Source organism: Strigops habroptila, chromosome 10 (genome assembly GCF_004027225.2).
Source record: "Strigops habroptila isolate Jane chromosome 10, bStrHab1.2.pri, whole genome shotgun sequence".
Classification (NCBI taxonomy): Eukaryota; Metazoa; Chordata; class Aves; order Psittaciformes; family Psittacidae; genus Strigops; species Strigops habroptila.
This window is the reverse complement of record NC_046359.1, coordinates 4,699,995-4,717,152: the sequence shown is the minus strand read 5'-3', so window position 1 is coordinate 4,717,152 and position 17,158 is coordinate 4,699,995. Positions and strand designations below refer to the sequence as shown.

Sequence of the window (17,158 nt, the reverse complement as noted above, 5' to 3'; positions counted from 1 at the left end):
ACAATGTCATTAAAGGATTGTCATCAGCAGTGGGCTACAGAGGCAATTTCCTGCAGTGCTGCCTCTCCTCCTGGCCTTGTGAATTGCACCCCTGTTTGTCAGAGAATTGAACAGAAGAGTAGAATGTGCCTGAGTCAAGGTTGATCGATAACCTGGGAGACAAACAGTGTTGGGGGAGCTGCTGAGGGCCTTTCCCTGATTTTTCTACCACTTTTTGAGTAGCTACTGCACTGTCATTAGTGGAGAGGGTGCCATCACTTCACACAGTTTTTGTCTTGTTTAAAAACAAATCAAAGCATCATGAGCCTTTTGTGTTTACTCCCAAGAAGACATTAGTACCCTTAAAGAGCTTTGGACTATGAATCCTGTTCTCAGATCCAAGTAGGTCACTAGAATCCAGAGGGAAGTGCCGTGCTGAGTTTTGCTGAGTTTTACTGAGTTGGTGTACAGTTCTTGTTCATTGTAGTGTCCGTTGTGCACCCTTTCTAACAATAGCGCACTAGCCATTGTATAGGCAAATTTCCACCTAACTGTAGATCGAGAACCCAGTCTAGAAGCTGGACATCACTACAGCCAAATCTCTGGAGATAGAGGCCTGAGCTGAGAGAGAATAGCATGCAAAATACAGTATTCTGTCCATTTCTGAAACATTAGCAGTTAAGAAATTGAGGTTAACTATTGCTATATGGATTTTTGAGTTACTAGAAGATAGTGATAACAAAGTTAAAAGATGATATGTCTTTACTGTAATTTGAAAAGCATTTTTTGATTATTTTCTTTCCCTTTTCTGTTAGGGATTTGGAAATCTTCCCATTTGTATGGCAAAAACTCACCTATCCCTCTCCCATCAGCCTGAGAGGAAGGGCGTTCCCACTGGTTTCATATTGCCAATTAGTGATGTGCGAGCCAGTATTGGAGCTGGATTCATCTACCCTTTGGTAGGAACGGTGAGTGCAGTGTATTCAACTCAATCACTCCCCTTCCTTTGACCCAGCTTGACAGGGAAGTGCATTTCCTGTTTGTCTCTAAAAATAACATGTAGAACCAGGTGAGATCTTGGGGGTTTATGATCATTTTATCCACACATTTTTAGTAGCTCTACGTTGATAGGAAAAAAGAATTAGGAAAATGTAATATCGTATAAGACAGGGTCTGAGAGAAAGGTTCTTGCCATTGGTTCTGTTTCTGATGTTTTTCAGTTAGTCTGGAATACTTAGCCACCCTAATGCTGCAGAAAAAATTAATTTACGTGTCTGTTGCCTTTCCTTATTTGAATTGCAGCCTGTAAATAACTTAGTGATATGATTATATTCTAAATGTTAAATTTTTTATCGGTTATTACAAAGCATTGTAATGTATTTAGATGAAAGGAATTTTGTTAGGAAAAAGTGTACAATTAAAATGATTGCTTTTTGGCTGATGAGCCTGATCTATTCACAATCCTTGTGAACATCTCTGCTGGTTCTGTAAAACTAAGTGATGGTGGAAAAGGACAGATTTCTAACTGTAGAAGTAGTAGCACATTCTTTCTTATTTTTTAGAGATTTAAACAATGAGGTGCTAAATAGAGGCAATTGTCATTCTTTCTTCCTACCTGTCCTTAAAAGTACAGAGTTAGATTAGGAAACTACTGCTATTTTCTTCCCTGACATGCCTTATCAAAGTTGCTGGGAAGCTAGTTAGCTCATGCCTATTGCCAGTCATGCACATCTTATTCCAAACAGTAGTTGAACTGCATCTGATATCTCATAGAATGAAGTATTACTTGTATGTAGCTGATTCATTGGATGGTGCTAGAGAAGGGATGCAAAAGCCATTGCATTTCCGGAAGGAGTACTCTCCCAATGTTATCTTATCTTTCCAGAGCACGGCCTGATTTCCTTGTGTAGCAGTACACTTAGGAAAGGTTGAAAGTTTCTAATCTATTGTTTTGAATTCCCTCTGAAACAATCAACTGTTTGAAACAAGGAAGGAAGTACTTTCTGACCAGGAGAGTTCCTGGAGTTCAGGAAACTGTGTCACTCTTACTCGCTGGACTTGGGGATATGCTTTCCTTCTGCATGGCCACATTATGAGCCAGAAGTGGAGCACAGCTGTGTGTTTAAATTGTGTAAGACCAAATTCCAATTACTGGTGACAGAATAAAATTTGTCAGAAGTTCTAGTATCTCCTTTATGGCCTGAATTCAAGTTTGTACTGTAAGTTGTGTGTCATAAAGTTCTGAGGAATGGACGTGAAGAATGGGCAGCAACTGCTTCCAATCCATGAGGGAACTATTCTGTAGGATGTCAGAGTGAAATGTTCTTGGGTTGAGCTTTCTGAATGAGTTACACTCTGCATGCTTCAATACAAACTAGCTGCAGTTCAGTCTCATAAATCCATAGGAACTGTCCATATGAGAAGTATAAACCAAACAAGTTCAAGCATTACCTCTCATTTTCAGTTTCTGCCTAGAACCAAAACAACACTGTTCTTATGAAGGACATTTTATGTATGGTATTTCTTACTGAGGGATATTGTAAAAAATACATCCAAGTTAGTTACACTGACTTTGATGAGAGGTAGTATAGCCATGAAATTTTTCCCATATCAGGAAGGGTAGGCAGTATACTCTTAGTGTTATGTATTTCAAGAGAGTTTGTAGGGCAAGGTACTATATAAACATAACATCGCCAAGAGCTAAAAGTCTAAATAGACATCTATCATTGGTTGTTTGGAAAATATTGCTAACGTTCAGGAATGTAGGATAGAACGCTCCTTGGAACTTTCACAATTGCCACAAATCAAAATGAATGAATGAATATGAATGTATTCCTAATATCCTTACCATACAATTCTTTCTCTATAATAAAATTTATGGCAAGACATCCAGCTTGCTGCCTTTCAGAATTGACTGTTGTGATCATTGGGAAACAAACTCTCATAATAGAGTTGTACCACTACTTTTGAGATCACTTTTCTATTTTGCCACCTTCAGATTTTTTGTGTGTGTTGCTGTTAGCAATTAAATCTTAGGGCTAGTGATACTTTGTTGTGCAAGAAGGAATATTTTTGTTGTCAGGTTCCAAAACTGAAAGTCTTCCTTTGACAGTTATCTTACTAATAAAGTTATCTGAAAATGTCTACAAGAACAAAGCCAGTATAAAAGGGCATGTCCTGAAGATTTACAGTGGCTGGAGATCAGATGCTGCGAGCAGAGGGATTACAGAAATCCTGGTGACAGTGTATGATGAAAGCATCCAGTCATGACAGTGGATTAGATTTCTTTAGATAAGAAAAAAAGAAGGAGCAGTATATATTTTTTCCTTTTGTTACTTGCTGGGTAATTGTATTCGTGGAAAAGGATCCTTCATATCTAAGCTGTTTAGAGCCTTCTTACAGCTAAGACCTTTCTGATGACAGAATAAATGCTATCGGACAACACCTTTGTTAAAGTTGTAGTGATAATTCTGATGTTAGTTAAATGCCAAACTCCATTCTCAGAGCATATTTTTTATTGGACAAGTTCCTCACACTCTAACCTGGCAGAACTTATCAGTGTTAAAGCAGGTTGTTAGAATTCTACTCCAATTTAATTGGGAAGAGCAATACAAATGGAAGAGATAAGTACTGCTGAAAGATAATAAACCATCTGCAGTAACTAGCATTTGTAGTTTAACCTTGTTATTAGCACATGTAAATTAATTAGATTTGTATTTACCCCACCACTGATAGGCAATCTTTTTTTTCCCTTTTTTTTTTAAACTAAATATTTAATATGTTGTCTTCATATTCTCTAAGCAATATTTGTTTTGTGTTATGGTTGGCTCTGGTTCCCTTACAGCATGGAAGTCTTTCCAGGAAAAATGAGCTGGGCCTTATCAGAGGAAATCAGCAGTGAAACAAGAGGTGCATTAATTAACACTGGCACAGCTTTTATCCAAGTTCTCTGTGACCATGACCCAGAGGGCTACATCACTCTCACAGGTGGACTGTTGACATCATTGCTTGGCTCAACAGAGTGATGGCAGGAAGACTGCTGGAGTATATATGTAGGAAACCAGTGAGGTCATTCACTAGCAATGCTAGGGTGGAGAATTATTAGATTTTTGTAGTATGTGTAGTATGTCCACCCCCACCCAAAAAGCCATTGCAGTTTGGTGCTTTCTCACATTCAGCCACGTTTCTATTGTTCTCTTTCATGTGGTGTGCAAGAATGCAGGCTCGTCATAGAAGTAAAACCTGTTGTCCTTTGTTTTTGTGAAGTGACGGTACCAAATCACTGGTGCAGGTAATATAGCTGTGTTTGAATCACAGTGAGATTTTTAAACATGAACTATCCTTTTCCAGCCATGCACTTTTCTTTTAATGGATTAAATTTACAGGCAAGGTCCCTTTGAAAATATGTGGAGCCTTTGGAGCCACGCCAGCTTCCAAATTCTCACAGCGAACATCCTTCAGATATCAACATATCTGAAAAAGGGTTGGTCCATTACAGAAATTTATTTTTTTTTCCCGATAGAGAAAGCAGTTCAAGTCTCTGGAAGTAGTTCTGAAACTATATCCTCTGGGAAGGAACTCTTGGGGTGATCCAGTGTGGTTTGAAATCAGTTTATGGGAGTAATAAAGCCCTAATTCACTTGTGGGCGAGAGCGAGGACTGTCCTGCTAAAATATTACCTGAATGTTGTAAGGAGAAAAAGACCTTGAAAGTAAATATTTTTATGAATATTTTAAGAAGGCAAATATTGTTCCCTGTCGAATTAATTTCTTCTTTCATAGTGGTTAAGAGCTTAACAAGTTTTAAGGGTGTCTCTTGAACATAAACTGGAGTCCAGGCCCAGATGAAGTGAAATTGCAGTTTCCCAGTGGTGCATGAGGCCCGTCTCCAAACTGTCATTTTGTCACTTCTCTCAGGCTCTCTTATGGGACAGCTGAATAATTATTGGTCGATTGCCCAACTCTTCATGACAACATATGTAACATAGGGTAATTTTTCGAAAACATAAATGTTGGTGAGATTTACATTTGCCCTGTAAAGCATTTAGCTTACAATGCAATTTTATATAGGTTACAAAGGAGTAGTGCTCTGCTAGGTATTCCGATTTCTTTCAGCCAAAAAAACACCCCTGGTGATGTGGCACTTGCCACCTGCCTTTAGTGTTCTATAGTTGCTGTGTCATAGCAGTGCTCGGAAGTCCCCAAACAGCTGGTTGTAAAAATACTGGGTGCTCGTAGACTCCACAGGCAGGTTTTGAGATAACTGCAGTAACTGTGGGAAAAGTTGCAGAAGAGGAAATCTATGAAGTTAAACTCACATGGGAAATGTAGGCTAGCAATTGTGCAGTTGTAAATTGAAAAATGCTAACAGGAAAAGCCCACACTCTCCTCTGTTAGATGATGTGCCTTTACATTTATTACAGTAAGTGTAATCCCTCTCAGGAAGGAGGGAAAGAGGTTTTCTGAATTACACAGGGCACATCGTTCCTGTACAGTGGCCAGGGGTGCACATGCGGAAGTGCTGAATGATGTTATACTTGTTGGAAGACTGGGTACTGTTGACGGGGCAGAGGGTGAGTAGTAAGATCAATGGCTGGAAGTGGAGGTGAGGACAGTCAGCTTTAGTTCATTGTGTTTAAAAGCTAGATGCTGAGAGATGGTTAGTGTAGCAACAGCAAATCCACCTGTATTCCTTCGTGGATTCATGATGCAGTTGGGTTGGCCAGAAAAGGTCTCTGTAGGTGAGGCAAAAATAGACCCAAGTGAATGATTTAGCTGAAGGGATGAGGATAAAGTTGTAGATTTTAAAGAGAAGGGGTATATGGCAACCTTTGGAAATGTCCCAGGTGTGTGGACTATGAGGCAGTTAAGATTCAAGGGTGGCTATGGCCATTTGTATTGAGGAAATGGGAACAGAAGAATTGGAAAGATGGGATTGGCTGGAAAGGAGAAGTTAAATTGAGTTATACCAGTGGGAGGAGATACCTGTGAAATTATTTGAAGGCACACCCAAGATCTGCATGGAGAACTGGAAAAGGGCACTGAAGTAAAAGCCACAAGGGTAAAAGAGATTTGAAGATGTTCCAAATGCATTAGTTGAAACAGTGACATGATCTAAGATCTGGCCAGGAAGAACTCATGGGAGTAATTGATAGATATAGTTGCAGAAGAGCAGAACATGCCTTGCTGATGACTAAGGATTTTTTTTTAAATCAAAGAGAGTAGAGTTTTGCTGGCTTGAAAAATGTATCATTTCTGTAACTTTTGAAAGTTCATAGAAATAATGAATTCTATGATTCTAATTTAAATGATTGTTCAGAAATTTTCATATGCTCTGAGAATTTGCTGTTTACTTCAACTATATTAAATTGATGTGGATAAGCCAGTGCTTGTTGGAAACGGAGTAAATATACTTTGCTTCAGAACATTGCACCTCCCCGCCATAGTTGATAGCTGTGACACAGACATATGGTAAGATATCCTCTTACACTCTCAAAAAAAAACCAAACAGCCTCTCGTCCTCCTCTTGACAGATAATGGAGGCAAGGCATTTAGATTCTGTGTAGTTCATGCTGCCTCTCCTGACTGCTGGTTGTTTGCAAAAAAACATTTAACCTACATTATAATATAATACAATGTAGTGCCTTTTCTGAATGAAGACTAGGTCCCATTGCTGGTCATATCAGCAAAATTAGTTTGGAACTTACTACAGCTTTCTTCAACCTAGCCTTACGTTCCTCAAGGGCCAGCACTTGTAGTCAGCAGACCTAAAGGAATGGTTTTGCTTTGTTTTCTATTGAGAAGAAAAAAGAAGCGTAGGCATGTGTGTTATTTCAGCAAACTGAATAGTTGGAGGAGGACTTGTTTCTTTGGGACAGGATGAAACCATTAGACAGCATATCATATAAGAAAATAGACCCTGTGGTTTGGTATGCTATTTAGTGTTTAGATTAGATGAGATTTTTCTCAATACAACCTCTGTTATAAGCAATTTCAGTATGACTGTTGTAAATTAGTTCTTAGTATTTGAAGTGTCCATATTATTTTCCCATCTTACAGTATTATAAGCCTTGTCAGAGAAGAATTTTTTTGTGCAAATGCTCAAATTTGGCTCTAACCACTTGAAAATTAACTTTTTAATTACAAAAAAGAACCTGGTGTATTTCTTTTATCTGTCAGGTTTAATTGGTCATCTTTTCCAAAGATATTTGTATTAAATGGATCTATAGAAATATAACATTATGTTCAAGCTTTTAGACTTAAATAATAAATGTGTCAATGTTAACTTAAAATAGTTTATCTGAATAAGTACCTTAAAACAGATGTTTATTTACAAGTACAAAAAGTGACTTTCATGTTTCACTTTAGTCAGTAAGTGATACCCTGAAGATGCATTTTGACAGCCTCCCATTCATTGTGAGAATTTTACCTTACCTCCTTTGCTTTGCATGTAAAGAGGCAGAGGACATCGTCAGCCATCATGCTATTGAAGGTATGGTAGTTGTAGCTGCTGCAGAGGAATTTCTGAAACTGGTATGCCTAGATCACAAGTGCTTTAGCACATGTTTTCACTTAAGATTAGCTGACTTGACACATCAGTTTAGGCAGTATAGATTCATTGATCAAGGGTAGTGCATGGCTAGTGTGGACAATTTTAAGTGATGCTGGAAGAAAGATAACTCATTATGCTCTGAAACAGTTTTCTTCAGTGTGGCTGTTAATGTCTTGCCCTTTTCAGACCTGTGAATTTGTATGTAATGAACTCAGTGCAGCTGTCTTAGGCTTGCAAATGCCATTAGTGTAGGCAAATAAAATGAGAATCACCTGTAGCATGCATGCAGCCAAAGGGGCACCTCTGTGAAAGTGCAGTTTCCTCAAGGCCTTCAGAGAGTCTGGGAGTCATTAAGATCCTTGCTGTCTGTTCCAGTAAGACCTAACCATGAACAGGGTTATGTTTTCTATTGGTTTCATTCCCTTGCCTCTGATGTATAGTACGTGATCCCAGGCAAGAATGGATATAACTGCATCAGTTAAGAAAGGAAAAAAGAGATTGATAGTCCATATGGAGATAAGAGTTCTTTGAATTATGTACATTAACCTATTTGCATGGGGCTTGCTATTAACAAAGATATATCAGCTGAAAGTGGGAAGTGTAATTTGGACAGAAGCCAGCAGCAATTTTGGACCATTGCCCTTAGATTTTACACATGACTTCAGACATAAAATATGGATGTTACAGTGACAACGTAGGCATTTGCAAGTTTGAGCAGTTTAGAGAATGCCTTGCTGGGTGTTCTCCAGGACAAAGAGGGGAACTGGTGGCTGAATCATGCAGCTCATGGCAGCTTCTCCATGGTGCTGCTTGCCCACCGTGATCCTCACCCATAGCTCTGACTGCTGTGTACTTGGCCAGGTCAGATCAAATAAATGGGTTTGATTAAGGGCTCATTCAATTAACCAGACTCATGTGGACTTTAATCAAATGCGAAGAACTCTACAGTAGGTCTATGGAACTGCTTGAAACTGCAGCATTAAGGGATTATGCTATCTATACAGAAGAGGGACAGACTTGAGCATTAGAGAGGGCAGCCAGATATTTACTCTCTCTGTTTACGATACTTTGGATGAGCTGCTGCATGAAGAGGCTGGTGCTGCCAGGCCCAGCGGTCACTGAGTCTGGTGGCTTTGGGGCGAGTTGGGTATCGCTGCTGCCTGTGTCGGTTCAGCTTGGTAACAGCAGCCATGCTCTGCCACTTCCAACTTTCTGCTGTTCCTCCATATAGGGATAAAATGAAATTATGTTTCATGCTAACTATTTTTGTTTGTTCAGCCTGATAAACTTCTTCAGTTTCTTCAGCTTCTGAAAAGGTACCTTGTGGCTCGAGATTGGAAATTTAGAGATTCAGCCATTCTACTAAGGAAGCAATAGTTACCTTTTTCAAACTCCTGTCTATATGCAGGTTTTTTGAGAGGCTGTGTTATGCTTACTGAAAGAAAAAAAACATTGCCCCTTCAACATTCTTCCAGATCTATTTTTCAAATGATGATTCGCAGATTTAAGAAGTATTGATTCCTTGGTAGGCAGCAAAAAACATTTGGGTCAAATAACTGATATTTTTCCAGACTGTCCAGTAAGACAAACTATCTAGCAGATGTAAATAACTGTACATTTGAGTTTAGCAACTTACTGTTATTGCAACTTTAAAGGAGATTTAAGGCTAATAGCAGGAACCTAGCTGGAGGCTGCAAGTCTGTGACTGAACAGTTTTATTGAGTTCCGGATAAATAAGGTGAAAGGTGTTTTGAACTTAATAATGTTCTCAGCAACTTGCTTTCTTTCAATAAATTGAAATAAAGTGAAATATAGGATGAGCAGTGTGCTAATTAACATTAAAGAGGAATGAATATTTGTGCCTTCTGGTCAAGGGATTATCCTTATTAAAACAGGAAATAGACTTTGATTTCCTGTTTTCAAGTATTTTCTTCATAAACTGCATGAAAAATTGAGGTTAAAAATAGGTTACACTTTTACATAGTAAAATATACATCTATTATTAGTTAACAAATAGCTTATATATGGAAGGAAGGGCATTTTTCAAATTGTTCTACATTGAAATACATTCATCCTGCAAATACTTTGCCAAATAGCAATTACTGAGAAATTAGAAACTGAGCTCCTCCTGTAATTTATTACATTGTGATGTGGGCTTTATAGAAATTACAGTACTCGACATTTACGTATCACTTTGTATTAGTAGTTTGCTAGACAAGCAAATTTTTTATACTGTTTTTAAAATAAGGAATCCAGAGATGCAAACAGTAAGGTCCCCCTGACAAATCAGGGGCAGGACAATGAATAAAATTCACGGTTTCCTGGCCTGTGAAATCATGAGATGTTTATGTCTATGAATGTAAAGAATCAGCTTAGGATATTTCCATGGGAGCAGGCTGACCTACATTTTGTGGACAACGCTAAAAGATAAAGTTATGCTACTACTCCTCCTCTACTCCACTTACCCACTCAAAAATCCTGAAGTATTTCCTGAGATATTCATCATGTGCCCTTATTTTAAAAAAAAAAAAAAAAAGGTACACATGCTGACATGCTGTATTTTGCCTTTGATAAGTGGTAATGGATTTACTTTGAAAAGACCAATCTTTCTTCACTTCTGAAACTGTGAAATGTCATTAATAGAGTATTATCGTTTGACCATAACTGAGAGGGAGGTAGCATAAAACCACTTCAATATTTGGGTTAGAAGCCTATAACTCAAGAAATGTCTCCCAGGTGGGGGAGTTCATTAAAAAGAGTATTCTCAGCATGATACAAGTGGCCCACAGGCTTCTACAGATGCAGCATTTTTGGTACTCAGCGAGACTGCTTGATGCTGCCCTGTGACCGTCGTCATCTACCCCATGCAACTCTGCAGCCTGGGGGAAGAGTAGCTGGAAAAGCTGCCTGGGGCAAAGGACCTGGGGGTGTTGGTCAACAGCTGGCTGAATATGAGCCAGCTTGTGCCCAGGCAGCCAAGAAGGCCAGCGGCTTCCTGGATTGCATCAGGAATAGCATGGCCAGCAGGGCCAGGGCAGTGATCATCCCTCTGTACTGGGCACTGGTAAGGCCACACCTCAAATACTGTGTTCAGTTTTGGGCCCCTCACTACAAGAAAGACATTGAGATGCTGGAGCAGGTCCAGAGAAGGGCAACAAAGCTGATGAAGGGTCTGGAGAACAAGTCTTATGAGGAGTAGCTGAGGGAACTGGAGTTGTTTAGCCTGGTGAAGAGGAGGCTCAGGAGAGACCTTATCACTCTCTGCAACTACCTCAAAGGAGGATGGAAAGTGGTGGGGTGTTGGTCTATTCTCCCAAGTAACAAGCGATAGAACAAGAGGAAATGGCTTCACGTTGCACCGGGGGGGGGTTTAGATTGGATATTAGGAAAAAAAAAATTCACTAAAGGGACTGTCAAGCACTGGAACAGGCTGCCCAGAGCTATGGTGGAGTCACCATCCCTGGAGTTATTTAAAAGATGTGTAGGTGTGGTGCTTAGGGGCATGGTTTAGTGGTGGACTCAGCAGTGCTAGGTTGGTGGTTGGACTCAATGATCTTAAAGGTCTTTTCCAACCGAAACGATTCTGTGATTCTGTTTGTCTTCCCTTGTCTGCTCTTCCTGCACACTGGTGAACACTATGTGTTAAAAGATTATTTTCTTCTATATTTTCCTTAATAGAAGGAAAGGAAAAATAAGGTGCTTATCCTCGTGTGCTTGAGGAAACTCTGCTCCCAAGCAGAAATAATGTTGCAGTAGTTGACAGCGTTTCTGTGTCTGAGACTACAACCCTACTATGCACATCCTCTCAGCTTGTCCAGAATGGTGCTTTCCTCTCACACCTATTTCACCATGGTGGATAAGTCTGCCAGCTTGACTCATCTTTTATCCCTACTATTTTCTCCTCATATTTTGGGTGATAAGAGTGTATTCAGTTTTACGTCAAGATTGGGCCTCTCCAGTTTAATGCCTATTCCACACAGCTTTGGCAAAATTCTGTTTAATACTTCCTTCTCTTTTACATTGTAAAAGCCAAGAACATTATTTGTTGGCCTGGAGCTGGACTCCTAAGAAGGACCTTTTCATAGGCCTGTGAAGAAGAAATATGATCAGGTCTAAACTAACAGTTGGACAGATAAGCCAAGAAATATCTATATCTGTCCTCATCACTTTTGACAACTACGTACAAAAATGTATCAGTATGAGATATCTTACCAACACCATTGAAACTTCTTGAGTGCAGACTGTGATGTAGCAGCTGCATTACGGTATATTTTTGTCATAGAGGAAAATTTTGTTACATTATATAGCTCCCAGAACCCAACAGCAGCTACAACCACCTCAGTATGAAAAGCCTTAGGCTGATGTGGACCCCAAGCCGCAGTCTGCGCATTTTTCTTATATTTGGAAGGTGCATGTTAGTTAGATATTCTCAAAGTGCAATGTAAGGTGCTGTGTGAAGACAGGCTTGGCTTGTGGGTTTGCCATGTGCAGGATTGTATGTAAGATGTGTCCTTTCATTTGGGTGATCCCAATGAAACACACTGAGTAATGGTGCAGTCTGGGACAGCCCCAAGAAATCTGAGTGGGATGGGGCACAAGATGTGCAGGTGTTTTCTTTTATGGCAAAGTTTGGCTTTTTGGAAACATTTTAAACTCTCAGTTCTGTAGCTATGTGGTGAATGATAATCCCATACTAGCTATACCAGTGTTTGATACTGTGTATAGGTTGGTGCCTGGCAGCTGGGCATGTAGCTTTTGCTTGAAGTCGTCTAAAAATGCCTAATATAAATGGAACGTCATCTTTAACTGGTTTCACTTTTTTAATAACATGTCAACGTTTGGAGCTAGTTGCAGGCTAAACAGTTTCTCTCCAGGGACTCAGGATTTTCTGAAGATAAGATCCTCTAATTGCATGATATTTTAGGCTGGAGTGCCTGCCTACAGCATCTTTCTTTAATAACCATGTTTCTCTAGACAACATAAGGAGCTGGGCTTTGGGCGTGATAAGAAAAGGTAGTGTCATGAAGAATTTAAGAATAAGCTATTCAGTCATGTGTAGGAATGTTACAATTGGAAAGAAAATATTTTAAAAATGTTAAGGATCTACACGTGCTGTCCTACTTAAAGCATAACAATGCTCTGAAGACTTTAAGTCTAAACTTAACCTCAGACTACATGCTTTCAGGAAAATGAGTGAGAATTAGGTAATCAGGTCATGGTTTCCTTTTCTGCACAGCTGCCCTAAATTCATCAGGGACTATTTTTTATGTCACTTTTACAGGCTTTTACTTAGGTTTTTTAGGTGGAGACTGCATGTCTTTATCAGCAATTTTTAAAAGATCGTTGGGTCCAAATCAACTGGTTCCTGTTTCTACAAATACACAAAATAGCATAAAGATACTGAGCTTTAGTTGTCTTTAACCAACCAACACATCAATTATTAAAGGTATGGAGGCTTGTGATAGTCACAAAAATATCATTTGTTTCCCTTGTAACCTTCAGAAAACTTTCTCTGATTCTCTTAAATTCTGGTTTTATAATCAAAAGCAGCCTATGAAGGAGCATTGAGTATGTGTCAGTGAGAAAGATGCATTGATGCATGTGAAAGGAATCATAGAATCAACTACGTTGGAAAAGACCTTTAAGATCATCAAGTCCAACCATTACCCCAGGACTGCCAATGTATGAATGTATCTAGCAATACCTCTTACAGTGGTGGCAAATCTTTTTATGTAGTAAGCCATCTAGCTAACACTCTGGAATACTGAATATTAGGTGTGTTTTGAGGTAGCCTTCTGGTTTCAGTGTTGCAATCAAATAAGCATACTGTGAATGAAAGCAGCAGAGGAATGTGGATAATGTGTTTACCTTTTAGTAAATCATCAGTAAACTCTTACGCTGAGGGTATCTGGTTTTGTTACTTACTCACTTAATAAAACTAACCAGTAGACTGAAGCCAGAACTGTGACGGTTTGTCTCCTATAGAAACCTGTTGTACCGTTTCTCCTCTTTTTTAAGCTTCTCTTAGATAACTGAAAATAAATCTCCTGACCTCATTTTACTCTTCATTTATCTTTTCCACAAAACCACATGAAATTCAGCACCACTTAAAGTTCATGCTTGGCTCCTTATTTTCAGTCTGCTCTGAGGAGCAAGAGTGCTGCTGGAGAAGTGTCCTTGGGCACATCACTGAGGCTGTTGCACTCAAACTTTAACCTAAAAGATGCTTCACAGAAGTAGAGTGTTAAATTTCAGTGGTGTTAATTTACCAGATTTTTTGAGAAATGCTGATAACATGGTGTAAGAAAATCTTATATTGTGCTTTTTTCTTTTAGGCAATATATATATATAAATGTGGCAAATGCACACCCAGTAGTGCCAAAAAAAAAAAGAAGTGTTAACATCACATAGGTGGTATCACTGAGTTCTTTTTCCCCAATTCCATTTGCAACACTTGCCTCTTGCTGCTCAGAAATTACTGCATTTGCACTACTGTCAAAAACTGCCAGCGCTCAGAAATGAAGTGCTAATCTGGGAATTTGTCAAGAAAGCTGTACAACAAAAGCTGTGACTTTTACCTCTCTTTGATCCATGAAATAAGCCAAAATACAAAGGTCTGTGGTTATTATGCTGGAAAAAAATGCTGGTGGAGCTGGCTGTCTTACAGGCAGTACTGTTCGTGTTACGAGATTATGAATACCCTGTTGCCCTGGTCACAGAGGAATTCCGTTGCAAGCACCTCCAGGTTTCATTCAGTCAGTGGTGGTTCAGAAGGCTGTCCTGCAGGTTTTCCTCACCATCCAACACATGCTTTTGGCCTAGATCCAACTTCTGTTTTCCAAGTGTTACTACTATGCAGAATGTGTTTGAAAGCAACACCTTCATGGGGCTTCTGCTCTGCTCTCTCTTTACAGTTTTGTGATGGCCCACGCAAATCCAGCCCTACCAGTGAGTACTCAGGCTCTTCTATGCACCGTGCCAGTATCCAGGGGAAACGTGTGTGCTATACAATTCGGTTCCTACTCTGCTTTGCTGTTGACCAGCATTTTGAGTGATATCTCTTTCTTGTTGAAAGTGTTTTAAAGATTTCTGTGTATTTATGTTGAAAAGGCAGTTTTCCACCCATCAGTTTATATGTGTTTGACTCAATTCATAATGTTATTAGTGGAGGTGAAGTGGAGCGGTCATCATTTGGTATAAGAAGAATTTCTTTGTAAGTAAGTACAGAGAAATGTAAGTTGTAAGAATGAATTTGTTGATAGAAGGATGCATTTAGTTTGGTCATCAGGTGTTCATGGAAAATTTCTCTATAATTGAGTAAGAGAGATTTCTGTTGACCGTTGAGTATTAAGAATCATCATTCTGTTGTTTATCCCCATTTTGTTTGGATTATCGACTGCATTGGAAACACATGCATTTTTTTACCCATTGCATTAAACCATGCATTGTTTCTCCTAGCTGTGTTCAATTTTGCTACAAGTAAATATAATTCCGTAGGTGACCATCAGTTCTTCCTGATAGCAGTCAAAAGCTTAACCTTTTCCCTCCATTTTTATTTCCCCCTCTTTTTTTTCCTTCCTCCCTTTTGTGGTTTTTTTTTTTTTCCTCCTTTTTTCTCCTTTGAGCTGTTTTGGCAGCTGGAGTTAGTTTTTATTTTGATACGTTTGACATAAAGGATGGAATGTGTCCAGTTTGGGAAGCAGAAAAGCTGGTGGAGGGAAAAAAAATTCTATCATTGTATTATAGAAATCAAGAGTGTGCTTTCTGGTCCATTGAGTAGAAACAACTTTTGATTCCAGCTCAGGATATACATGAGAAAAAATTACAATTTAAGAGGGTTTTTTTATTTAAAGGGAGAGAATTTAGCTATGTTGTTGGCACCGTAAAATTTAACGTTTTATGGAAACAAAATGGAAAAACAGATTATGGCATATATTAAAAATAGAATGTGTAACTTACAACTGTGGAGATCCAGCCAAGAGGAAGTTGTATATTAAAAAACTCCCAATAACCACATATATGCTCTCAGGGGAATCAGTCCTGGACTGAAAGGAATATGCATCCAAACATGGGGTTTTTCTGTGTGGTCAAAATTTCAAAATGAGCATGCCACTGAATTGTCCTCAGTTCATTCGAAGTATGTAGTTGTTTCCGTGTGCCTGCAGTGCCTGTGCAGAAGTATGCATACCCCCAAAGCACGTGTGTAGTTACCTCCTTTCTTGTGCCTCTGCAGTTGTAAAGAGGAGGCCTCCTGGCCCCATGTCTGTGTCACTCAAATCTACATTTTACTTCTTAACTATGAAGTGTTACATCCTTTTGCATTAGTGTCACCGCATTTTGTTCTTCCAGGCTTGCCAAAAAGGACAGAGGGTGGGAAGGGATATCGATTAGAGGAACTTCTGGCTTCTTCCAGGGGAAGTGAGCCAGAGAATGTACTGAATGAAAGGTGTGTTCTTCATGCTACTTGCTTGAGCAGTAAGCAGCTTTTACATCCTAAGTCTGATCTCAGAAAGCACTGAACTCTTCCTGATCTTCAGCTCCCTGCCCTAGCTCTCGTTTCTATCTTATGTTGCTGTTTATGGGCTGGTGTTGCTGACTCTGTATTAACTTCAGGCATAATCTTGAGAAGTCGTGGCAGTCTGTAGTATTAGACTCCTGCCAAATGGGACTCACCCTGTAAAACATAATTTAGCCCTTGCCACAGAATGAGCTTCCATGTGTTGAAATTATTTTGATAAAAGGTACTTTGCCTTCCAGTAAACTTTATTCTGTAGTTTTGGGGAAAAAAAAAGGGAAAACCAAAAAACCAAAACCAACACCAAAACATACAAAACAAAACAAAAAAAACAGAAAGTCAAAAGGCAAAAGAATTTATTACAGGTAAATTCAGAGGAAAAAAAAAAGACAAATTAAGGATAAATTTGGAGAAAAGATTGATAAATGCATAAAATACATTTGCTTTAATTGCAAAATTAATCAAAACCTTCACCTAAAACCATTTTAACTTAATTGTAAAGATCTCTCTAGTATAGGCCAATGCTGTGATTGACCTGGTGGTTGTGTTGCATTAGCGTGTCATTTTGTATGAGGTAAAACTACCTACAGGATCATAGTGCGTTGAAATTGGAATGCTCATTTGTAGAGTCAGGAGAAACCACCAGGCATTCAGAGGAAGACAATCTGAGTCTGTTCTCTTTTTGTGTTGTGATTAGGTTTGCTTTTCTAAATAGATGAGCTAATGTGTTCATCACTAATGCAAGTCATGGGAAGCTTTGCCAGGTACTTCATATTAGCTTTGTTCCCTGAATTAAATTGTCTGATGCAATTTCGTGCAGTGAAAACTTAAGGAGATAAATCTACTGAGAAACTATTAAAGGTAGGTGCTGTAGAAGGGCAGTTTTGTTGCATTTATTAACACAGTTTCAGGAGCTGTGTTAATCACCAACAGAAAACCAACAGAAAACCAACAAAACTCAAAGGATTTTTGTAGTTTTGTGGAAAACAAGTCAAGATCCAACTGACTTTTTTGGTGTTTAAAGATAAAATGGGGAGGAACATGCTTGTTTAACATTTTCGACCCATCCTTTTCTGTTTCATGTATCTCATGAGGTACTTGAGCCCAACTGTA

General features: G+C 39.0%; 1 protein-coding gene across 3 annotated transcripts in view; it reads left to right on the top strand.

Moving 5' to 3' along the window:
- MTHFD1L (methylenetetrahydrofolate dehydrogenase (NADP+ dependent) 1 like) overlaps window positions 1–17,158 on the top strand; it is a 157,736-nt gene that overhangs the window by 107,983 nt on the left and 32,595 nt on the right. For all 3 annotated transcript variants that reach the window (XM_030499863.1, XM_030499864.1, XM_030499865.1), the window contains one exon: window positions 795–947. In XM_030499863.1, coding sequence (XP_030355723.1) covers window positions 795–947 — 153 coding nt within the window. The remainder of the gene's footprint in view (window positions 1–794; window positions 948–17,158) is intronic.